The sequence below is a fragment of the Ornithodoros turicata genome, chromosome 7 (assembly GCF_037126465.1).
Source record: "Ornithodoros turicata isolate Travis chromosome 7, ASM3712646v1, whole genome shotgun sequence".
In the NCBI taxonomy this organism is placed as follows: domain Eukaryota; kingdom Metazoa; phylum Arthropoda; class Arachnida; order Ixodida; family Argasidae; genus Ornithodoros; species Ornithodoros turicata.
The window spans coordinates 19,176,056-19,201,528 of NC_088207.1; the positions used below are offsets into that span (position 1 = coordinate 19,176,056).

The following is a 25,473-nucleotide window of genomic DNA, read 5'->3' on the forward strand; positions in this document are numbered from 1 at the left end:
GTGTTCCGTAAACTTATGTCCCAAGCTGTACCATCCTCGACATCCTCGGAAGGGTTCGAACCCGCGATCTCGTGATCAGAAGGCGAACACGCTACCGACTGTGAATCAAACTTGGGCGCATTTCATTGGTTGCTGTTTTCCATGGCGGCCGCCATTACACCAAAAATTTCTCCCAAATGGCAGGGATGTCCAGTAGTTAACTTCTTGTAGCTAAACTACACTCTGAAAACAGAACTTCTATGCTGTACGCCAACCACTGCCAAGAATGATAGGGTTATCGCTTCTGATTCGAAGAGAGAGGTGGGCGTACGCCCTTTTGTGGCAATTTGGATAAATAATAATTGCCACAAAGAGCATACGCCCACCTCTCTCTTCGAATCAGAAGCGATAACCCTATCATTCTTGGCAATGGTTGGCGCAAACGTGCTATGCGGTGAAGTTCTGTTTTTAGAGTGCACTAGTTAAAACTACCGCGTGGTAGTTACAAAGTAGCTAGAAACTACTTGCATATATGGTAGTTACAACTACTAGTTCAACTTATTTTTTTCTAGTTAACTACAGTATAGTTAGGTCACAGAGGGCTACAACTACTTCGCATTTTTTCACTCAGCCTTCCGTGTGACTCACGGCCTTCTTTCTTTGTGCTTGTTAGCGAAAACTCTGAGGATTTCTTCATCTCGTGAATAACACACAGTGTGCACCTGATGCGGACAGGAAAAGCTCATTCAGCATTGTCATTCAGGGAGAGAATTGCATAACGCACTGCAATGCTCAACGCAGGTGTACAGAGACGCATGCCCTGCCAGGCGCCAGAGCGCGTAGGGCGAGAAGGGGGTTTCGACGGGGAATCAGGAGAGTATCCAACGTGCTGCGACAGGAACGTCAACTGTCGGAGCATAGGTCAAACAGGTTGGAGTAAACTGGTTAGACGCGGAATGGACACATTCGTTGTCAAGTTTCCGTACAGACATGCTATGGTACATGAGCAGAAAGTATGTCTTTTGTTTTAATCACGGTACATAACGATCGACACACAGAGCACATTCAAAAAACTTACTCCCCCTCCCTTCGTCAGATTGGAGGCCATGACTGTATCATTGCATGACATATCGTTGCATCAGTATTTTATGGATGGAGGGGCGCGTTCTGTGCTATGATTGTTGCGAGTGTGGGAGATCCCCGTCTTCTCGCTCCCCATGCACCAACGCGCTATTTCAACGCCTCAGTGACCATGGGTATAACAACGCGTACAAAATATAAGAGTAGTTACAAATGTAGTTAAACATAATTACATCCTAGCAGCTGAAAAGTAGTTTTAACTAGTCCGCCTGTGACGTAGTTACACTAGTAGTTAAACTACAATTTGGCGCAGTAGTGAGGAGTTATAGTTCAACTAGTAAAAAAGTAGTTACAGCACATCTCTGCGAAAAGGAGGATGGTGCTTGGAACAGAGAAGCGGATATTTCGTGACTTTTTTTTTTTTTTCATAAACGACTATAATTTCATTCGGTGAGTATATATACTCTTGTATCGATCTGCAAAAACGGCTTCAACGTTTCGCTCCGCCGCCATTATTTACGCGAAAATTAGATGTTGCCTCGCTAACGTTAGGCCTAGTTAAGACCGCGATCCCAAGAAAATAGCAAGATTTTGGATCATATCATTGAGTTTTATTGATACATACGTCTTTACGCATTTTTGTCTCCATCTACTTTCGTTACGTGATTTAAAAGTTCATACCGGCAGCCGTGTGTACGAAGAAGCGGTTCTGCCGCTCTCCTGGCCAGTCGCTTCTGCCAGCAACGATTTCTGCAGTTCCGAGTCTTCCCATCGTGCCTCTCCCCACGCAGATGGCGTTGATGAAAGTGGGCGCAGAAACCGTCGTTTTAGTCTGTCACCATTGATATCCGTTTCAATCCAAATCAATCCGGTTTCTCCAAAATGGTAGCACAGTAAATAAGGCTGAGGTATAAGTACAGGATGGCCCAGTAACAATAGGGAATTGTATTTCGACATGTGATTGGGTATATACCTCAAAAAGTAGACGAAGCCTCAGGTATATGCAGGTCCCATTAATGGCAAGACTCCCTTTTAATAGACCTGTTTCTGTGGGCCAGGTGGCGCGAGTGAGCAGCAACGTCAGCGCCCCAAAATATGCAGCACGCGGTAGTTTAGAGGACGACGTGGCACTGTCAAATCCATGGTCTCGAGTTGTTCGCACTTGGCAAGACGCACCGCTTTTTCTGTGGATTTCCTACAGGTTTTGTAGCTCTCCTTGACGCATACCACTTGAAACACCACGCGGAACCCGCTGATGAAACTCCCTACTGCTTGGATACGTGGCCGCTTGGGCCCGAAATGGCACTGTGCAAACTTTGCTGAAAGAGTCGACGGGCTTTGAACAGGGCCGCCTCCAGTCACCAGCTCCCGTGGCTCAGTGGTTAGCGTGCTGGCCATGTCACGTCGAGACTGGGAGGTACCCGGGTTCGAATCCCGGTGCCGGCTGTGCTGTCCGGGGTTTTTCCTGGGTTTTCCTCAGACGCTTTCAGACATATGTCGGCGCAGTTCCCTTAGAAGTTGGCCCAGGACGCACATTCCCCCAGGGCGTGAGTCGTGACGTTGCCCACATACGTGAGGCCGACGACGGCAAGCCCAATCACCGCCGCCTCCAGTCGTTTGCGTTCGCTAACGCAAACATCGCTGTTCAAGATTACGGATGCGTTACTTCCTTAGGGAAAGAACACCGGCACGTCTGAACGCGCGGTTCATAGCTATAAATGTTTATAAAAGTTCGGAAGAAGTAATACTAAGTACTCTTTTCCGTTCTGCTCCATGCGGTGCTTCTCTCCCACTACTTGTCACGGAGTGGGAGTAGTAGTAACACTGTGATCAAGCGGAGCAGAGTACAATCATGCGAGGACAAAAAAGAAAAAGAAAAGCAGTGCTACTTGTAGACATACGCTCCATTACAGAAATGATCAAGTTCAACCGAATTTTTTAAAGATTATTTGCCCTCGGCTGCCTCTCTTTTTGTTTCCTTTGGTGTGTTTGGTGCAACAAACAGCATCAGCCCTCTGTAGGCCGAAGAGAGACAACAACGCAGACACACAAGGTAACAAAGATAAGTTGCGTCTATATTTCTTCCGCGAATTTTCAAACACATCGAAATTCATTTAAAAAAATACATTGTTTTTTAAACATGCTGAGACAGAATACAGGGCCACCTCGAAGCCATATACCTGATATAAACTTTTCTTGAACGTTTGTGTTCACTACGAAACAAAAGTTACACACTTCAAAAGTGTATGCAGGTAATTTTCGCAGTAAGCCAACATTAACAAATAACAACAAACGAAAGTGTGCTCAGAAAGTCATACATTAGCACGAAGCACAAGATAAAGTGACAATATAGGTATACGGTGGCGCGCACCGCCTCTGTGCTCTGCTTCCGCAGAGGGTATAGCATAGCTTCTGTGCCTTATACGCCAATAAAATTGCATGGTGCGCACGAAGGGTTTGCCGAGCTCCAACTCTGATTGCTAAAAATATTTTCCCTTCCCCGCCCCCCTCGTACACACACACACATCATACACATGTCAACTCGGAAGTAACGTTGCGACCTACATACGGAGCTGCGTGGTTATCTAGCATGACGTCATCGCTGTACCAGAATGAGTATATATCGATTGATTCTGGTGTTTGGAATAATCCCAGCAATCTACGAGTGTTTGCTAGAGGATAGTCCAGTTCAGTCAACGTTCAGCACACTCAACTTCACCGCAGAACACGCTCCGCTGAATAATAAAAGGGAACGACGCCGTTCAAGTTCTGAGTCCGTTATCTCCAAAAAAGAAAAAAAAAAAAAAAAGGAAAAGACAGCTTCAAACTTCGAGCAGTAAAACAAGTCCCGGAAGAACCTTGTATCTAACAATGAGCACTACGTACATTATATCCGGTAGACCATAGGAGCTTACAACAGCGCTGATTTTTTGCAACAGAAAATGCTCAGCATGCAAGTCAACATCCCCGTGCACGTGCACCGTAGGCATAGCGGAAAACAAACGACGATTAGGCTACACGTTACTCGTACTTACACTAAACAGTGGGACTGACAATGGAAATAATTTGAGCGAGTCGGCGGCACATGATCGAACAACAGGAGGAGGAGGAGTGACACACTGTGCGGACGAGACGCCGTCTCCTCCGTGTCTGTCTCCTGTTACGCTAAACACTTCGTCACCACGGCACTATGCCGGATCTGTATACTCCCGGAATGAACAAGGACTTTGCATAAACGAATACAGTGAACCCTCGTTAATATGACCCCCGATAATCTGACATACGCGCTTTACGACCATACTCCTGGGGAACAATGCAGTGAAACCTCTGCAAATCCCCCGTTAATATGACAATTCCGCATTATGTCCAAAATTTTCGGGAACGACCATGGTCATAATAACGAGGGTTCACTGTATTGTATTTCCGACGGGGAAAACGTACTACACAACACATGAGACATGGAATATCTCGGATGGCCGTCACGTTAGCAGCAGAACACATGTTGGTATCTTACGTATTTCGTAGAATTATTTCGGTTCATTGAACCTATCAGTCCCTTGAGCGTTGAGCGTGTATTGGCATCGAGGCGGAAGACCAGTTGACCAGCGTTGAGCGTTTACGCGACAGGTGCGTAAGGTAGTTCACTCGCGTACCTGACAACGTAATTGTTGGGAACCAACTCTGGCACACAACACTAAATGTTTCCGGTGTCTGCTATCAACACTACCATATATAGTAATGAATGCACCGTTTTGCGTCTTCATTGTTGCATTATAACCTACGCTCGGCGCCCATATTTAGACAGTCCTTCAAAAAAGGGATTAAGGAGTTCTTTCACAGAAGGACTCACGATCTTCTGTGAACCTACATGAAGCGAGGGCACGCAAGTACCGGTACATCCGAACGAGACATGAAGTAGTGTTGGTTTAAGTGGACAATGCGACAGGTCACGACCTCTAGAAGACAAACGATGTTATGATCGGGCGTTTCCTTTACAAACCTGCACACGAAGAGGAGCAACGCCGATCCGCCACTGCGTAGCTGTTATAGCGGAAAGAGCACTACTTTTACATTCTCTACGTGCTTGGAATAGAGAACCAAGATCATTTAAGATCATTCAAGATATCATTGAAGGTCATTAGTAAGAAGGAAAGAAAATATTCCCTTACAAGCTCATGCGACTCCTTCGGTCATTAGTGGTTTCAAAATCTTTGTACATTGCGACACGAGGATCAACAGCACACGGCTTCTTCCGTAATTAATTTGATTACATGAATAACGAGATGATGATTCATCCTCCGATAAGGATCATCGGCCTGTTCTTCATTTTGAAGAGTTCATCCATCCCCGCGTGCATGAACTTCTTCTTCTTCACCGCTCGCCCCACAACGTCCATGAGCTCTTCGGTGCTACAGCCGCCACGTAATGCATCCCGGAGCGATACTTCATTGGCACCGAAAAGGCACACCTGAGAAGCAACGGTACAATGATTGAACCAATGTTTGACGATGGCTGCATGAGCCAAAGCATGCACAAAGCATGCTGAACATAAGGCACGAACGATAAACTTTGTGACGCGCCTTGCTGCGTTGAAGCTTGTCACTTCTGCTTCCGCACTACCGCTGGAAGCTCTGCACTCTTAGAAACGGAGCTTCACCACTCGACACGCTCAAGCAGAAACACTCCATAGAATGCTAGCGTTATTTTTTTTTTTAAATTCCGTGTTAGCGAGCCCTCGAAGCAACTGTGGCTACTACCGTTGGCGGCTTATCTAGGCAAAGCGCCAGGGGTACGCCTTTTCGCGACTATTAGTATGAGTGTAACAAAAAGGTGTACACCCACCCCCCGCCACACACACACATCCGTTTTCAACAAATCAGGAGCGCGGACGATGTCTTTCGGGATTATGATTGGCTAGGAACGTGTTAGGGCGTGAAGTTCTGTTTTAAGAGTCTAAGAGCTGTGTTGGGGACCTGCAGGTTCTCTCCTCGCCTTGGCTGTACAGCCTAGCCGCATCCTATCCAGCCGAATCTTATAACACAGTACACACGGAGTGTCTCCAATGATCATCGAAACCAATGGTCATTAAACTAGGGTGTTTGAATACAAGCGCCCTCTGTGTAGGGTGGAGTCACCCTTTGTAGAAGCGAATGCCGCAAAGGCATCATGTTTACGCTCACGCTTACCATGCATGAATGGTTGAATGCTGTGTATCGATTTCACCCACTTTTTCAAACCTCCTCTGCTATTTATTTACTCAACTCCAAAAAGTAGTGCGTAGCTGTGCGTATAGGTACACTTTTGCGAGCGCATCACGAGCTGCGCGTGGGCGTACAGATGACGGAAATTCGTCGCAGACAACGCGGTTGTCCTCATCCTATGCAGAGGGAGCTAGTATTGAGGCACCCTACATTAAACAAGTGCGTGGCGACGCAAAGTGTATCACGCGTTAACCTCTCACAGGGCATTGGATCCACTGTTCCCTGACAGGTTGACGGGTTACACGCTTGGTGGCGCAACGCCCACATTCAATCGCCATTGGCTTTAATGATCTTGAAGACTGACCGGGCGACAGAGGTTTTTGGGTACAAAGCAGTAGAACACCATGGCGTACAACACAGACGAGAGAGAGGGCGAAAGCACCGGTGAGACAGCAGCAAGGGTGGGGAGAGAGACTACTGACAGTTAAAACGAAACACTGTCACATTTGGAATGGTAACGTTCTATGTCCTGACTCGTTAAAAACGGGAGGTGTACGCCTTTTTTTTTATTTTTTACAATTAATGCAAAATGTAACCCGTAAAAAAAATGAACTAGCAGTTATGATGCAAGTTATATAAAACCAACGACAGCGACAGAGCTGCCTCAGTGTCCAGTGGGGTCCTGATCGTCGCAGCTTTGGCGCGTCTTGCCCATGCTTGTGCAGGGCGATGTGCCCGAAGCTCTTCAGGAGACGAACCACTTCTTAAGATGAACCATAATGAGGCCAACGCCACAGCAACTACAACACAAATAACGATGGCATGAGGTGGATTCACCACAACAATTGCGCCATGGCCAACGTGACTCTCCGAAATGATCGATGTGCGTCATGCAACTTTCTTCTCTTCGTTTCTTCTCTTCTGTGTTTCGGCGAAGCGACATACGGGACAACATCTTCACGAAACTGAGCCGTTAACAGCGGTCGCGTGTGCTTCCTATATTTTCAACAGATCACGAGAGAGAACGGTGTAATTTAGAATGATGACCGGCTTGTTATGTGCTGAAGTTCCGTTTTAAGTTCACACTATGGTGTCAAGACAGGCAAAGGAGCTCCCACCCGAGCGTGAACAACCGTTACAGCTAATATTAGGACAGCCAAAGTCCATTTGCGACGAGCCATATTACACAACAGGAATTGCGAAAAATATGTTTAAAAACATAGCGCAAGGCACAACAGCCGAAATAAACTTGTGGTTGTTAAGCCTTGCGTGCGTTTGCCTTCGCGTGTCGAAGCGCTGAGCACGAAAAACGATAAGAACAAGGGCAACATGAGCCCCAACTTTTGGCACTTCAAAAGCAACATTGGACCTAGAGGGAAGGGGCTCAGGACGAGAGCCACCCACATTTCGAACACAGGCTGTTCTTCTTCTGGGCCCCGAGGAGGAATAGTCTCTGACAGAATGGCGTAAATGCAGGCTAGCTGGTGAATAAATCCCATGATAGGCAAGCCTGAACGATGGGCAAGACACGTAAACAAACACAAACAGGAAGGCTCAAAACCAGCAAGACGTTGAATTGATAACAACGAACTTCATGAACATGTACCCAAGCAGCACAATGTACTGAAAGTCGAGTGCAATAGGGGGTGGACGGTATGTGTCTTATCAATGTTCTTTGGTTTCACGAATCTGTTCAAGGCCTTTCACCTACCCGTCCACCCCTATTGCACTCGACTTTCAGTGCATTTTGCTGCTTGGGTAGACGGTGCGAGGGAAGACAGAGAGAGGGGAATAGGGCCCGGCCTTCAAGCGCCTCCTCTGATCTTCCTTCAACTCATTTGTCTTCAATTCCTCATTCCCCTCTCTCTGTCTTCCCTCGCACCGTCTACATGTTCATGAAGTTCGTTGTTATCAATTAAACGTTGCCCATCGCTCAGGCTTGCCTATCATGGAATAGTCTCTGCACGAAATCTCGGCGGCTCTCGTCCTGAGGCCCTTCCCTTACCATTTCCTCACCGGTTCACTCAATTTTCTACCTTTGTACCTGGCCCTTGAGGCGGCTATTGCTTAATGGAACAATGAGGTGCGATTTACCATCACACGAAACCCTGTCTCACTGGTCATCAGGAGCTCTGCGGTGTATTATAACTGCCCATTCAAATTTACAAAAGCAGCCTGAGAGAGCAGCCGCGGACGGCCGACACGTAGGGAAGTCCCCGTGTCTTTCTTCCTTTTTCATTCTTCCTTCTCAGCTCACGCGCCACTTATACCTGCTTGAGCTGTCCCCTCTACATCACGAGTCACGTGGCCGGGGACCACGTTACGTCACGACGTTCCCGCGTTCTCCAATACGCTCTTTTCACGAGTACATGATTTTTTTTTAAAGGTGTGAGGAACAGAGGCTTGGCGCTCGCTCTGTAGGTCATCTGCTTGCGTCGTTCTTTCGCAGCTCATTTCCCCGACACTAGGGAACACGAAAGATCACGCACTTCGTACGCAAAGTCCCACCTTCCACATCCTATTTTATGCCACCGAGTTTTAAAAATCTCCCTCGGTCGAGACCCCCGCCGACCGTGGCGCCAAAAGGTGCCGAGCAGCTCCATGAAATAGGCGGGAAGTGACGCTCTGACTGGTTGCTCTATGGCTCACGTCACAGCACTTCCGCTCATTTTTGGAACATCGCCGTGCCGCGTCTCTGCTTACAGGCGCCGCCCAGAGCCATTTATAGGGAGAGTTTGGCCATTCTTTGATCTTTTGCCGCCTCATTGGAGGAGCTTATTTTGACGTCAGAGTCGTCGTTGCGCCGCCCGAAAAGCCTGAATCCGAGTGGAATCCGCTTATCAGCCATCTAGTCCGCGCCATATTGATGCTGTCCGCCAGCTGGTCGACACCTTCGTGGCCGTGTTGAATGTAATCTACAGGAATAACCGGCTTATGACCCACTGGCGCCAGTGATAAGGGGGGCTTTGTTGCCGAACAGAAAAAATGCAAGGACGAAAGGCTTTCGAAGCAAGAAGTACGCACGTGTCTTCTCTCCTTGGATTGTAAACAACGATCAGCATCAATATGGCGTCTGCGACCGGTTAACGTCGCATGACGCGCTTTAAGTTAGGCTCCTCCCAATGGCCAAACTCTCCCTATAAAGGGCTCTGGCGCCGCCTTGAGGACGGGACCTACGCACTTCCGTTGCGTGCTCGGTACCACGTCATACCGAGATTGGGCGAGGAGGAGGCGAACCAAGAGTGAAAGGATCTCCTCATATTCAAAGTACCATACCTCCGTAGTACGGGAACGCTGAGTGAAGAGTTGTTTGGCAGCCATAAATCTACATCTCAACCATCATTTCGCGTCATATTCCGGATTGGATTCACAACCCATTTAAAGGAGCACAGAAAGCGCTTCAGTCAAGACCATATCTACAAACCAAGTCGTTAACCTGACTGCTAAACCGCACCATGCAAAGTGATTCACTCGACAGATGCATACATATCGCGGAATTCGATTTTGAAAATCGCGAGAGCGCGCAACGGCGGCGATGCCCACAACTAGCCGCCAGAGTCGTTTTGACGTCATCGCGGTGCAACCCGCTAACTGGTTTGCTTTTTTGGAGAGCGTTGTCTGCTACAGAAAGAGAGAACTGGGAGTAGAAATAGAAAAGAAAAACAGAGCGAAGAGCGCTGGCCCTGATTGGAGCGCTGTTTCTCTTGTAAGCACGATGACATCATAGTCGCCCTCCTCCTCGTTTCGGCCTGCAGAGCGAGTGGAGAGGGAACGGGCTCGTCGATGTTCGGGGGCGTTTTATTCAAAAAAATAAAAATAAATAAATACTGCGCACAGAGCTTTTTTTTGTTAGTTGTCACGTCAAGTTACGTCCTTTCGTAATTCGCCAGAAACACAAAATATTTTGAATGACTTTCTGAGCCCCTTTAAGACATGACCAGCAAACTGCTCGCACGAGACATAGAGTCACCACTTTCAGTTCCCGCCGCATCACGGTCAATCAAGGTCACTCATCTGCCTACTAGTGAAAACGTATATGTGGCCAGGGTCTTACCTTTAGGTTGCCATCGGCAGTTATGCGAAGTCTATTGCACGATCCGCAGAAATGTTCCGTCATTGATGTTATAAAACCAACCTGTCCCCGCCAGCCTGGTATCTTGTACACCTAAATTTGACGGGGATACAATCAGGCAAAACTATAAACAACTGAGCAAGACACAACATGGTAGTAGTTCCTTCCAAACTGTCCAGACGGTGCGGAAACACATGCACAACCCAGGAGTTGTTCAGCCGCGGACAGAGGTGGGCACCCTCACGAAGGCGTGCGAGGGTGAGAATTTCCTCACCCTCACACCTCACGATATTTGAGGTGAGGTGAGGAAAATTTTCAAAAAAAATATTTGAGGTGAGGTGAGAAATTTTTAAAAAATTGAGGTGAGGTGAGGAAAATCTTTTAAAATATTTTTGAGGTGAGGTGAGGAAATTTTCAATTTTTTAGGTGAGGTGCGGAAAAATTTCAAAAACATTTTGAGGTGAGGAAAACTATGGGAAAATTTTTTGAGGTGAGGCGAGGAAAAATTTATGAACGCGCACTTTATGAAGACTTTTCCCGCGCGTACACGGGATATCTTTCTTTCTTTCCACAGCTTCTGTCTCTCATCTGGGCGGGGACTGCCCTCCTCTCTCGCCGCTGATCTGACGCCCGACTTTGCGCGTCATTCGCATACCCGCAACTGAACCTCAATTTCCGCGCAACTTTTACGGGTATAACAATCGTTCCACGAAGCGTTTTCTGTGATTGACTAGGCCAAATCCTCCAGCAAGAAAAAAAGAAAGAAAAAGAACAACGTTACATTAACTAAGCAATTTCATGAGTTCGATTTCGAAAATGTATTTCAATGGCAAAATGATGAAACTATTTGTATTTGGTGAGAAACTAAATGTCCAGAAGAAAGTTGTTTACCCCATATTTTTCCGTTAAGCCGTTTTCTTACAATGGTCAAATGACACGTTTCGCTCCGCACCCTGTATGCATTCACGCTTGAGGTATATGCATTTACATTGGCAGTGAATCAAAGCCAACGCGCATCGAATACACAATCTTCACATCGAATACACAAATAGCTTTAAAAATTTGAGGTGAGGTGAGGAAACATTTTGAGGTGAGGTGAGGAAAAGTCTCAAAAATTCCTTTGAGGTGAAGTGAGGAAAAATTTTCAATAAAAAATTGAGGCGAGGCGAGGTGAGGAAACATTTTCAAAATTTTTTTGAGGTGAGGTGAGGTGAGGAAAATTTTTCTCCCAGAAAATTGAGGTGAGGGCGAGGCTAATGAGGACAAACGCCCACCTCTGGCCGCGGATGTGTAAATAGGCTTTTTGGTATTTTGTGGCACAAGGACAACAAGAGGTCAAATAAGTGACACCACACACGAGATCGTTCACGTAGAGTTTATGGCATTTCAGATTTTCAGCGGAGTAGGCTTCGCTTGGGAGATCCCGAAGGAGAACGATCGAGCGATCCGATTGACGGCAGGAAGCGGTCTGGAGGTTCCCCGTGCGGAAAGGGTCTTGCGCGCTTTCGTTGCCTTCTCGCCCAAGCAGTAGTACGGGACATGGTACAGGGCGTGTTTAAGTGATTCGTAAGAGCCCTATTGGCATTAAGCTACGTTTAAATGGCATAATGTCCAGCTATGGATCACGAATCACGTGGCACTCTGCACAGGCAGGCTGGTAGCGCGGGACGCCAGCAAAGTGAAAAGAAAAGAAAAGGACACCTTTGGGGCAGCAGAAGCCTAAGGAGGTCGACGAAAGGAGCAGGTCGGGGTGACACGCAATGCTTCCTGCACGAGTATAACTTACAGCAAACATCACTTCTAGAATCATTAGAACCTTCTTAAGAGTCGGCTCAACGTTCCTCTGGCAGCAGCATTCATCTCCAAGATAACTGTCAGACATGTGGCTTTTCCCATTTTATGGCCTGTTTCCATGTCATGTCCTTAGATAAACTAATATCTGAAGAAGTGTGTATGTTGTTTGTTCAGCCATCGTTTGATATACAGGACTGAGAGACACTTCAAGGTAGTTACAAAGTTGAAATATATATTCACTACTGCACCGTGAAGGAGGAGATATATTCTAAGGTAAGTACGTTTTTACCTTTGCTGTGTCGTTTGGGTCACTATCGACGCGCTGAATCTCTGGCCACCTCATCTGCACCACCGATAACATGTCTTTAAACGGAAAGAGTTTGCTGGTTTTCCACTTGTTCCCTTCAAATGGCATGTATTCGATGAAACGCACTTGGAGGTCCTACAAAGAAAATATATGTTCCCGTGTAAAAAAAAAAAGAAATCTGCGAAAGGTAAAAACAGCAATACAGTGCAAGGAGCAATGGATTTTGAGTCTCCCCACAGCCCTCCACTAAGACGTAACATTTTTCAGATGTACTGTGCAAGATATGACACCCATAAAACAACAAGGTGCACTCACTCTATGTTCTGTGAGGGAAACAAAGTCATTTATTTCTTCCTCATTGAAGCCCTTCATCACGACACAGTTGACCTGTAGAAGGAAGAGAGAACGAATGAGGACTTGTAGGACCATAATGGCTCGAATTCCTGAGCATAGACAAGCTGTGGGAGGAAAAAGAATGCATCAAGGGCACACGACCTTAACATCTTACAGAAATAAATCACCAGCGCTGGGAATGCATATTGGTACCTTTAGGAGGCATTTTGTGCAATCTGTTTAGAAATTTAGGATATGATGTCACAAACTGTTCCGCATAGAATTGAAATGTCACAAACCGACCATTTAACCAACCGACCAACGTCCATCAACACACTGACGACGACGATGTTGAACCAGATAGCGCCGGTATGCGGGCACAATCAGCACATGCTTGTTTTGACACATTAATGTGTCTTGAGCAATAAAGCCTTTGCCGTCGACAAGTATGATCACGTTCGAGCCATCGTAGCAGCTGAAGAAGCGTATTCTGCAAGGCACATTTCTAACAGGCAGAAACCGCTACCAAGATATACTTGCAAGACATACGAGAACCCGGTCTGCTGGTCACCAGGACTGAAAGGCCAAGGCCGACGTCGGCACGTCAAGTCTTGCTGTGTGTTCGCCTAAAGAATCCTCCCTTGACGTCTCAGGACGTACATCCCGAATAGCCCGTGAGAGTAAACTTGGATATTTCGAATGCGTTAACGCGAACGGTTCGTAGAAGTATTCAGGAGATTGGAATCAATGGGCGGACGCCGACAAGAACGCCAGCCACCGCTGACAGCCTCAAATGACTCATCGAGTGACCAGGGTGAAGGAACATCGATCCTGGACTGACAGTTATGCAATCTCATTTTACTGCCATACGTCACTTCTGCCGTTAACGGCGATAAGACAAAATCAAAATGCGGGGCAACTACCACACGAACAATTCGCAAGTTCCGCGGCTTATAGGTGGCGCGCCTAGAAATACAATATGGCTGTCCGAGAGATGTTCGATTGCTTTTAAATCGTTTGCACATCGTATCGAAATAACGGAAACAACGAGCACACAAACTCACAGACACGATGAATGCACGTACATGGATTACGCAGATTCCCACCAAACAGGGCAGGCGCCCGCGATAATATCTGTAGTGCTTTTCATTTTGGCCGCGATGCGGCGCCTGCGTCTACGGAATCGGTGGCATTTATAGGGAGAGTTTGGCCATTCTTTGATCTTTTGCCGCCTCATGGGAGGAGCTTATTTTGACGTCAGAGTCGTCGTTGCACCGCCCAAAAAGCCTGAATCCGAGCAGAATCCGCTTTTCAGCCATCTAGTCCGCGCCATATTGATGCTGTCTGCCAGCTGGTCGACAGCTTCATGGTCGCGTTGAATGTAATCTACAGGAACAACCGGCTTATGACCCACAGCCGCCTATGTGATAAGGGGGGCTTTGTTGCCAAACGGAAAGAGTTCAAGGACGAAGGGCATTCGAAGGACAATGTACGCACGTGTCTTGCCGCCTTGCATCGTAAACAACGATCAGCATCAATATGGCGTCGGCGACCGGTTGACGACGGGACAACAATAGAGCACGGAGAGGGAGGTCACTTAGCCGTGACGTCGCATGACGCGCTTCACGTTGGGCTCCTCCTAATGGCCAAACTCTCCCTATAAACGACTCTGCGGAACTTGCGAATTCTGTTGACAGTATGACAGCCTAACTGTGAAGCATCCAGTGGAAACTGAAATGAAGTTAAAATCCGGGCGGGTTGGTGATCCACTCTAAAAGTGATAGCTGTGTTGTGTTTGTGCTACAGTGCTGCGTTGGTCTCGTCCTTTGTCCATTTCGTAGTCCCCTCGCACTCGGGGTTATTATCGCTCTTAGAATCCAGTAAAAGTCATGGTCCGGAAATGTATGTCAGCTGATTGTGCTGGATGTATTGAACTTGAAGGAATGGTTAATGCGTCCAAGGACATCACAATACTCGAAGCAGGAATATTCCCTCCGCGAAGCAAATGTATCTGGACGAAGAGATCGTCTTCCAAAATGACAGTGCAACTGTCACACAGTGGCGTCACTGGGGAACAAGGGTACTGTAAAAGTCGTTGATTTCGAGTGGAAAATATTTGCGCGTTTCGGTGGAGGTCATAGCTGACGCGCAAACTTAAATTCGCGGGCTCATGTTTCTCGGTGACGTCACTGTATTTACTTCGCGGGTACTTAAATGCGCGAATTCTTTGTGCTCGTGAAAAACGGGGAAAATCCTTCCACAAAAAAACAAAGAAAGAAAAACAACAACAAAAGCACTTTTGCAGTGTGCGTCTCCCGTTGAGGGAGCTCTCTTGCGTCGCAATAGCAGCGCACTAAACACGAAGACACAAGGAACAGCACCACCACCACCAACAACTTTATTTTGAGATGATGAATGGGGAGTTTCATTGCTCGGAACAATGCTACCAACAACTTTATTTTGAGATGATGAATGGGGAGTTTCATTGCTCGGAACAATGCTACCCCATTGCTGGGGGTGATGTGGGGAATGAAATAACGACCTGTCGAAATACTATGGTGTCCAAAAAGGTGAAAAGAGCTTTGAGGGCAGAGCGTCGGTGAGCTAGGTTTGACCAGGGACCAAGCAATTCTGAGTGAGAGGGCGGACGAGAGTCCAGATGATTAAGAGACCCGGAGAGTGCTGTAATCCAAGCGCTAACACCACTGAAGAAAGATAGACAGCAGCAAGATGTTCTTCTATCTTGCCTTGCGTTCTCGTCTGCAATGCATTGCTAGTATGTCTAACTTAAAGACACATTAAAGCGCAAAACTTTCTCCTTAAATGAATTAAAGATATCATTACCCTCACATAAATGCAAAAGGAACGCAACTAGTACGTTGCTTCGCTTGTGATTTATGAGCGAAAGAAGCCAGATTTACACTCTCCAGTCTCCTTGTCAGGTAGACCGAGGGGCTCTCATTGGTCTCCTCCAAACGATTTGTCCAATCATCGCGAGAGTCCGTTCGAGGGGACGAATCCGAGAGCTCTCTGCATTGTCGGGCTTCTTGAGAAGGAGCGGGAGAGGAAAAGCGTATCATTTCAGTTCCTTTCACTCATAAATCACGAACGACGTAGAGATTAACCCCGTTCCTTCTGTGTTGGTGTCAACGTAACGGCATCTTTTACTTCGCGTGGATAAATGTTTGCACTCCAGTGCCCCTTTAAGTAATGGCAGCACCAGTGACGGCAAGTAGTTAACTACATGTAGTTAAACTACCTGATTGTAGTTAAAAAGTAGTTATCAACTACTTGCTGAAATGTAGTGGCAACTACTAGTTAAACTACTATTTCGAGTAGTTAACTACAGTAGTTAGGTTACTGCAGGCTCCAACTACTTCCGATTTTGCCGCAAGCTTTACGGCACAATTGTGCTTCCGAGTGAGAACGGAATTGCAGAGAAATTGTGCCGTGCATGTGTACTAAATCTTCACTTTTAATGAAGCCTCATTTGCTGTGAAATAACTCTGCAACTGGGTTTATCACGTAGGCACAGAAAGAATCCCACCGCAAGCTTTGTATTTGACGACCTTGGTTACCGTACTGGTGTGCACATAACCCTACAGGATGGCTATGTCATCGAGGCTAAGCGAAAAAATTTTACGATCCACAGTGGCGCAATCGGCACCCACCACAATACTTGTGCGTGGCGCATTGATCTGTGACCAAGGAGCAAGTGTAAATCTCGTACATGGTCTGTCGTATGTTGTACATACCTTTATAGCGGAAGCTTTCGCTCCATATAAAATATTTCCGCAGCAAGCTCTTTTGTCAGCGCATAATATTCAACAGACAGGCAGTGGATTTTACGACAGTATGTGAATTAAGCGACGTAGGCACAAGAGTATATTTTATCACTGCTTGTGATTCATATTTAGGTGTCCAAGAACACTACAAGGGATTGGTGTTGACGGACAACGTTAAGTAGTTATAGATGCAGTTAAACTACATGCAGTAGTTCGAGAAGTAGTTTTAACTGCTCCCCTCAAAAGTAGTTGAACTACTAGTTAAACTACTCCATCGTGAAGTGGTTAGTAGTTATAGTTAAACTACTAGTAGAAGTAGTTAGTGGCCATCACTGGGCAGCACACCGGACAGGCAATGAGAAAGTTGTGAGTTCGATTCCCGGCACTCGCTAACGTCAACTAAGCGTCCTCGAAGAAGTGTCTCCGTTATCCGGCTCACTGTGAACGTACGGCTGGGCCGGAAATCTGCACCCTACCATCTGATGACGTCACAATGCATGTCAATACTGTACGTTGTACCACTGGGAGAATTTGTGACGTACAGTCACGCATGCCTCACACTAGAGGAGGAACGCATAAATTTCTCAGGAACGTTGACGATGCAAAAAAAAGAGAAAAAAAACGGCGTCATCCAGTTATTATGTCATGTCTTGACGAAAGAGACCAACAGAATAAAACTATCTTCTCGGATAACCTATGTACTGCCATTAAATGAATCCCAAACTATATGCATTATATGATGCAAAGAGTCACCACTTCACCACGTAAGAGTATAGATAGGGTGCAGCGGCAAGTACAGGTACTGCCGTGATGACGTAGGAAAAACCAAGAGGCATAGGCAAAAAGTGACAAGCAAGGGAGGGGCCTTAATAAATTTATTTACTGTGTCCGAGGATCTGTGCGTGTCTTGTCCGTTTTCGTCCGTGTTTGGCTGTTTGGTCCGAATGGCAGTGGTTCCCAAACTGCGGCGCCCCGCGACCCATAAAAATATAGACGACCCCCTTCGCGGAGTGAGTGGACCACACGACACTGATTTTGGCCCTCGTGCACAAGTGAGAGCAGGCGAGAAAGGGAGGCTGTGTGATGCATCGAAAGCGTCGCGTACCCCGCATGAATGCAAGCGCGTTTATGACAAACCCATACCAAACCAAACAAATTAGTTCACACAACGCTACAGTTTCGAAGAAAAACGCAATGAAAACAGAGCCGTCTTTGGCGGTAACGAATGGGCAGGAGGCAAAGACTGGCGGCACCCAATGAGACAGCAGAAGAAGCCTGCGCGTACCTATCGTGGCCGAGTGGATTTGGAACGGGTCCGATAGTAGCGTACCGTATATGCGCGGCATGATGCGTACTGCTGCATTTTTCAATGCCGATCCAATGAATTGTAGCCCATAACAGTTCTCGCGAATGTTCCACTAACAACATCTATCTTCACGTCCTTCGGACAGCGACGCCAGTCGGTTTCGCAACTGCACTATGGTTTTCACCTGGACTGCTACATGACATGGCACGCGCAGCATGGACTGAAAACACCGATGCACGGGTTGAAACGACGTTCACTCCTTAGCGCCGAACCAAGAAAGAGTCCGGTATAATTTCGATTGTAGCTCCGTAACGGAATCAGTTTTGCATTACGATAACAGATACGAAAGTAACATAGTATATGTAACGTAACTTTAAGTGAACTTGTTTTTGCATTTTAGTGCGCCTTTAAACGGACTATCGCATCCGTCGCTGTCGATTCCGAAACTACAGTGCACGAATATCGCCAACCCAATTCGACAAAATACCGAACGCTGCCTTTTTGTTGGCTTTGTAGTCAGCAGGAGGGGCTCTCGATCCCCTAAAAAACAACGAGGTTTGCTTGTGTTGCCGACGACGAGTAAGCGGTGTCGTACCGCGTGCCGCTCGCGTATACCAGTATGGTGATTCGTTCCCTGCTCCTCTTTGGCAGAAGTACTACTTTTACGAGAAACTGTGTTACAAGTAGGGATGTGTCAACCGAATCCGCGAATCCGAATCCCAGTGCCCGAAACGGTGAATCGAATCTTTCGAATCCGCCAACCACGTTTGTTTGTTTCCTTTTCAAAATGGCGCTTCCGGAGAACGCCGAAAGCCTCATTGGCCGAGAGATGTTTTCTTGTTTACATTGCACTGGACTGACAGAGTTCAGGCAGGAACTGTTCCATTAAAAGTTTAAAGGTACTGTAAAGCAGTAGACAAGCAGGATATGCTGGCGACGTGGCTTGAGACTTTGTTGCTTGTAAATCCCATATGCGGAACCATACGACCGACAACGCTTTCTAAATATTTTTACTTTATCATTAAAAATCCGGCATTGTGCAGCGGCGCGACGCCTGGTGTCGAACGACACCCCGTGCAGCGGGCAACACTGCCGAATATGTATTATGTATGCAGCACTATTTTGTCGCGTTTTGTTCTTTTGGTGGCTATATTATTTCGTATCATATTCCAATAGGAATGCAGAGACCCCTTTTTGGTGTGTTTTTTGAGAAATAAAATTAAAAAGTAACGCAGTGCTGTTCGGCTGTCGGGCCCAGTGTTATGCGCATACAACATGGTTGCCGCCGTATGCGGCTGAGAGTACGGATCCCTTCCGAATACTAGTACAGTGTTGCCCGTAATCTTTGGTTTTAATTTTCTAATTAACTGTACCACCGATTGGAATGAAATTTGCACAGTTTTTGTACTGATGGCTTGGACTATCGAATAGCCACGCTAAATGAAATCCTGCCTCTGCTGCTTTACAGTACCTTTAAAAGTAACCTGGTTTTGCTTGTGATGGTGCTTCGTTTTATGAAAATAATGCACACTAGAGAATGTATGCATTTCTTGCAGTCGATGAACAACATGCTAAATATATTACGTTATACCGAAATTGGAGAAATCCTCGACCTACCTCTCGCTAAGATGCCACATTAGTTCATCAAATGTGATTCGATGTGGCTTTTACAGCGCAGTAGCTCTACCGCTTGAAGCAAGTTGACTCTCCCCGATGCAGTCACTGCGGTGCTGTTGAAGATTTAGAGCCCATTCTTCGCCATTGCCCACACTACCAACCTTCCCGAACCGTACTCTCCGGATCCCCTAACGAGCACAAAATTGCTTGGTCCCTGGCCACATCCCGCCCACCAGCGCTCTGCCCTCAAAGCTCTCTTCACCTTTCTGGATACCATAGGACTTCGATATTTATATGAAGGGGCTCATTATTTCATTCTCCGCGTCACCACCAGCAATGGGGTAGAGTGTCGCCCCAGGCGTTGGAACTCCCCATTCATCATATCGCAATAAAGTTGTTGTTGGTGGTGGTGGTGAAATCTAAAATGATATATCCCGCGAACGGTGAAGAGGCAAGCAACGTAAACGTGTACATGCAGTAATATTGCGATTATACGATCACGGAATTTTTTTAAAGTCCGCGCTTCCGGCGCGTTAAGTAGTAGTTCTTCACGCGCCTGCTTTTGTATGGTGCACGAAAAAAGGTAGAATGCTCCGTCACGTGACCTCTTCCCTCCTCTCCAGGAAAGCGAAGAAAAACAACGCAGGACGGCATCAAAGCAGAGAGAGAGGGGGGAAAAGGAAAGGGAGAAAAGGTAGCACAGCGAGCATGTTCAAGCATTCAAGTGCCGTTTAATAGCTGCTCCAGGAGCACGAAACTCCGAGCACTGGAGAAAGAGTAAAGGCATGCTCCGACAGGCGCATGCAGCTATAGCAGGCGCTAATATAGCGCTACAAAACAGCGCTCATTGGTATCGCACTTGCAAGACGGCACTAGCACTATAATTTAGCGGAAGTTCCGTGCCCAGTTCCGGTCTCTCCCATCATGGCACATCCGGAGTTCGACAGTATGCATGCTATTATTAGCACTGAAAAAGTTGACACGGGCTCAATAGACCCCTCCCTGCTTGTAAATAAATGACGTCAGTGTTCGACAGCGCCACCAATTTGGTAGAGTTTAACTACGCTCGAAGCTAGCGGCGAACAATTATTATTTTTTTTATTGATTGGGTGTTAGCGCCGCGAAGCAACAGTGGCTATGAGCGGCGTACAGATGTGGACGGACGGAGAGAGGACAGCAGGAAGGAGTGGGGGACAGCGGGATTAGTATGCGTCCTGGGCCGACTTCAGGGGGAACTGTGCCGACATTCGTCTGGAAAGTCTTCGGAAAACCCAAGGAAAACCTCAGACAGCACAGCCGTAGGTGGGATTCGAACCCACCACCTCCCAGTCTTCAGCACGACCTTGGTTACCACCAACAAGCGGACGCCTGAGCCCACTCGGCCATGCCGCTGGTGCCTGCGGCGAACAAGGTCGCGCCCGAAAGCCATAGCCTTGAGGACTACGATGGCCCCTGAAAGGGACGCGACCTTCCGTCCTACTTTTGTTTCAAAAGGAGGCAGCTAACAAGTGCCCATTCGTGGAACCCAGCCCTCCCATTGCGATTTGTTTCGATTTCAGTCTGTCTACCAAGTACCAACGTCATGATGACGTTTCTCGGGTAGAGGTTTATTCAAGCAAGCTCTAATTTTTAGCGGTTTGAAACACAGCGAGGAGGAAAATATTGCGCTATTTTCTAGCACTATAGCAAATCGCTATATGTCGGAACAGGTCTTAAAGGCTGGCCCGCATGGAGCGATTTTTGCACAGAAAGCACGACTCGGCATGACCTCACGCGATCCAACGCGAGCGAAACTGTCCAAACACAGGGACGTCCGTATGCACCGATGTTATTTCTGTAAGTATAACAAGACGATCGCTAAAGAAATGAAGTGAACTGTACTTGATAGTCGACTCATCACCTAATTTGGGGTTGACTATTAGGGTCTCAGTGAGCTATACATTGTAGCGGGCCGTGGACAACGACGAAGATGGCCACGCGCCTGGAGCACCGGCCTCAGTTCCACCGGCGCGGCCATGGAGATAGGCCACCGTCATCGCCTCTCCGTGGCATACCATCATCGCCGGTCGGGACTCATTTAGAGGAACTCCACCTCCTCTACATTTGGTGACCCGAACAATGAACATCAAGTTCGGAGCGATTCGACCCTTCACCGTCCCAAATTTCTGACGACAACATCGACTAGCACTACCACGGCACGCTCTCCCCGCCATTACTCGACTCATCACGACGACATCACGACCGCTGTTCGCCTCTCGACTAACACGCCGACCGCTCCCGTCCACGCTTTCGATCCGCTGCCGACCCGACCGACCCGCACCGCTCGACCCGACCGCTCGCTGTTCATCGCATCCGCCCACCGACCATCGCTTCGCGGCTTCCAGGGACCGACTTGCGCTGTTGCGCTGTCCACGGCCCCCGGCACACTCACCACCCTCTTATTCATTTCTGCATCTCAACTCTCATCCGCTGCCGGCCGCGACACCTGAGCAACGTGCTCCCCTGCCGGTTTCGGCAGTCGCGGCAGCCGACGCCACGGCACGCTACAGCCGGCGTCTCAGCACTCCTCACGGCTACGCAGCCTCATTCCTGGGACCCTACGAGCTCTCGCTCCCGTGCCGGTCGCGGCACCCCAGACGACTCCAGCGCCCGTCCACGACTTCAACGACTTCGCCTCTCATCGACCTCTTCCTGCCACGGGTGCTGTGCCGTGCCATGGACATGTACACTAGCGCGCCTCATCCGCGGTCGCGCTTGCTCTCTCCCTCCTGTGTCGACGTGATTCTTCGATCTTTCTTATCGCCGCTCCGCGTCTGAGGGGGGGGGGGGGGGAGCACTGTAGCGGGCCGTGGACGACGACGAAGATGGCCACGCGCCTGGAGCACTGGCCTCAGTTCCAACGGCGCGGCCATGGAGATAGGCCACCGTCATCGCCTCTCCGTGGCATACCATCATCGCCGGTCGGGACTCATGTAGAGGAACTCCACCTCGTCTACAACATCAGTGTCTTTATATCGTCTAAACTCGGTAATTTGACACAGTCCGTTCCCGCCGGGTTTGGTCATAAAGCGAATTGCCATACTAACGAGAAACACCCGGAAAACATCGTTCCTCCCCCCCCCCCCCCATCCCCATCCCCCACACATACACCGCGTGTGAATCTACTACATGTTCTGAGAAGCAGAGGATTTAGTGGCTGTCCTTTTAAGAACTGCTTTCTGTGCAAGAACTATGACTCCCAATGAATTCACCTGAAAACGGGGTTGTCCTTTGAACGACATCGTCCACACATCCATCACCAGCGGCCATTGTACTTTGTGGAACAGATGCGTTGCAAGGTGGGTGGCCGTTCGTCCTCGAAACTCCCTTCGTAGTCTGTGGCGTCAACAGTCGGTGGTCATAATAACGGGGGCAGAATACACGTGTTCGACGCGATCCCTCCTCAGAAGTTGACGCATAGGCCGATTAACGAGTTGTCATAATAATTAGGGACAAATACACGGTGCTTACATAATACGGTTCCTTGGAAAAACAGTCACAAAGCGAGGATGTCATAATAAGGAGTGTAGACTGGCGTGTTCAACGGATGAACCAAGCCTGACCAAGTCCCTGGGTCTCATTTTCGTGCTCGTTGGAATGGACACATGAACGCGGTGTAGTCTGTCGTTGCGCGATATCCTACCACTCGTTTTGACACGACGAGAATAAAGAAGAAAAACACAAGAACAGGGAACGCAATCGCCGGCCGAGAACAGACGTGTTTTTCTTCATATATCCATCCATTCGTCCCCAATCACCGACGTGCAGGTAGGGCTACCAGAAAAGACGGAAGCTCTCACGATCGCCCTCTTAGTTCTCATTGGCGAAAGTCACGCCAAACTTCCGGCAGCGTCGCGACGGCAAGCGTTTTTTTCTAGCTCGCCTTGATACCGGATACGCGGCGAAAATCTGCGCGCGCGCGCGCGTCAGAACTTCGTCACGCCAGCGCGCGCCTATCGCTACGAAAGTCGCCCTAATAAACGTTGTATGAACGCTTTTCCAGGTCGCTATGAATACGCTTGTGCGTCACTCGGAACTTCGGAGTCCGTCGCCTCCCTCTTCGAGTACACCACAACCGGCAAAAGCCCCTAACTAGACGACGACACGAGGCGCGGGCAACGCGAGCCCCATCAGTTGCGATCAGCGCAGGCGACGAGTTTTTGCCTTGCCTACAAAGATGGTACGAGGAGAGAGAGACGGAACACAAGCAAGGCACAAAGGGGCACGCGCCTGTCGCTGTGACATTTGCTTTTCTTCTACCTTTGGGCACGTGTTGAGCAAACACTATTTCGGGAACAACAACGAGATTTGGCCGAGGCAGACCAACAATTAGGGACGACACAGACAAATAAGCCTCAAACGCCCAGAAATTAACGAATGCAAACAACTCAAGGAAAAGAGGTGCTGACGCCAGGAATCGAACCTGGGTCTTCTGATTTCCTGTCAGATATGCTAACCGCTACACCACACCAGCACGCCGTTTCCCTTGAGCCATTGAGTGCCTCAAGTACGGGGGGGACGGACAACCAACCACGCTATTCCCATTCTCTCTAACATCTTTCTCACTCACCCTCTCATTCAGACACGAGGCAGGGCGATTGTAAACGACGTAAACAACGAAGACCCAGGTTCGATTCCTGGCGTCAGCACCTCTTTTCCCTGAGTTGTTTGCATTCGCTATTTCGGGAACTTCTCTTTTGTTGCATCGATATTTCGACCTGGAACTCTACTCATTGTACGCTATGGAAAATTTTTTTTTCGTTATATCATGAATTTCGTTGTATCGCGTTTCGCTGCAACTGGGTTTGATTGATATTTATTTTGCTTCGCATTATAAACTCGCTACGTAAGACATAAACGACGACACTGAACATCCCGTGCTTCCACAGGTTTTTGAAAGAACTCTCACAAGTTTGTAGTTTTTAATTAAAGAGTGTCGGTGGAAAATCTTTGTGATAAATAATTTTGTGCAATAGACAAACACGAGTAACAACACTGGTTGTCCTGGCATAATTACCGAGAATGAACCGTGCCGCACAGTTTTGTACACTTTCCATTTGAGCAATGAGTGTCGCCTGTCCCGGGTCCCACACAGAAGCAGCTTATTCAAGCTTCAGAAGCACGAGGGTTTGGTATAACACAAGTTTTAGATTTAGTGGACCAAGGCTGTAAAACAGATACGATTAAACAGATACCCCACCCCAACATCATGGTTCGCAGGCAGACTCTAATTTTCTTACTTTTCTCAAAAACATTTGATAAAGTACGTTATTTCGTTCTTCTCCTGAGGCTACACAGCCTTAACATCGACCATGGACATTTGACCTGATTAAAATCCTTCCTAAGTATGTAGCTGCTCACAGTACTTATGTGAGTGTTAATGGTCATGACTCAAACTACCTACCTGGTACATCTGGTGTGCCACAAGGAGCTGCTCTTAACTGGACCGCTTCTCTATCCGATCTATGTCAATGATCTTCCTAACTTAATTTCCTGATCAGTATGTTGATTTGCTGACTACCGCTTCACTTGACGCGGTCACTGTGATGTTAAACGCGGGCTTGAATGAACACGTAAGATGGAATGAAATATGCTATAATAACCTTGACAGCTGCGAATCCCACCTCCAGGGCTCTGTCGATGCTGTCTCGTACAAGATGCCACCCCCGACGTCGTGTTATGAATTCAAACTTTGCTGGAACCAAAGTGTCCAAACTGATGTTCAAATGAGTCAATCCTGAAAAAGGACAATACAATGCCCGCATTAATAACAGAACTAATGATGTTGAGCATTCACAACATTATTGAGCAACATCGAGCACTACATTACGCATGTTGCTCCTGAACAACGTCGGAGAAACTACGGCGCAGGGCAGTATTACAAAGTATTCAAAGACAAACTTAATCTTACATCACAGTGCATTCCCAATCATTCAAACTCTTCCAAACCTCAACTTATA

The 25,473-nt window shown here is 47.7% G+C and overlaps 1 protein-coding gene and 1 non-coding gene across 2 annotated transcripts in view; both read right to left on the reverse strand.

The window, feature by feature from the left end:
- Positions 1 to 3,113: 3,113 nt before the first annotated feature.
- Positions 3,114 to 25,473, reverse strand: part of LOC135400278 (molybdenum cofactor biosynthesis protein 1-like) — a 31,328-nt gene continuing 8,968 nt past the window's right edge. The window contains exons 5-9 of the mRNA XM_064632068.1: positions 25,117 to 25,250; positions 12,749 to 12,820; positions 12,416 to 12,568; positions 10,315 to 10,425; positions 3,114 to 5,527 (exon numbers count right to left, since the gene is read on the reverse strand). Coding sequence (XP_064488138.1) covers positions 5,351 to 5,527; positions 10,315 to 10,425; positions 12,416 to 12,568; positions 12,749 to 12,820; positions 25,117 to 25,250 — 647 coding nt within the window. The 3' untranslated portion in view covers positions 3,114 to 5,350. The remainder of the gene's footprint in view (positions 5,528 to 10,314; positions 10,426 to 12,415; positions 12,569 to 12,748; positions 12,821 to 25,116; positions 25,251 to 25,473) is intronic.
- On the reverse strand, positions 23,916 to 23,987 carry Trnas-gga (transfer RNA serine (anticodon GGA)). Its single transcript has one exon. It is a non-coding gene; the product is annotated as a tRNA-Ser (tRNA).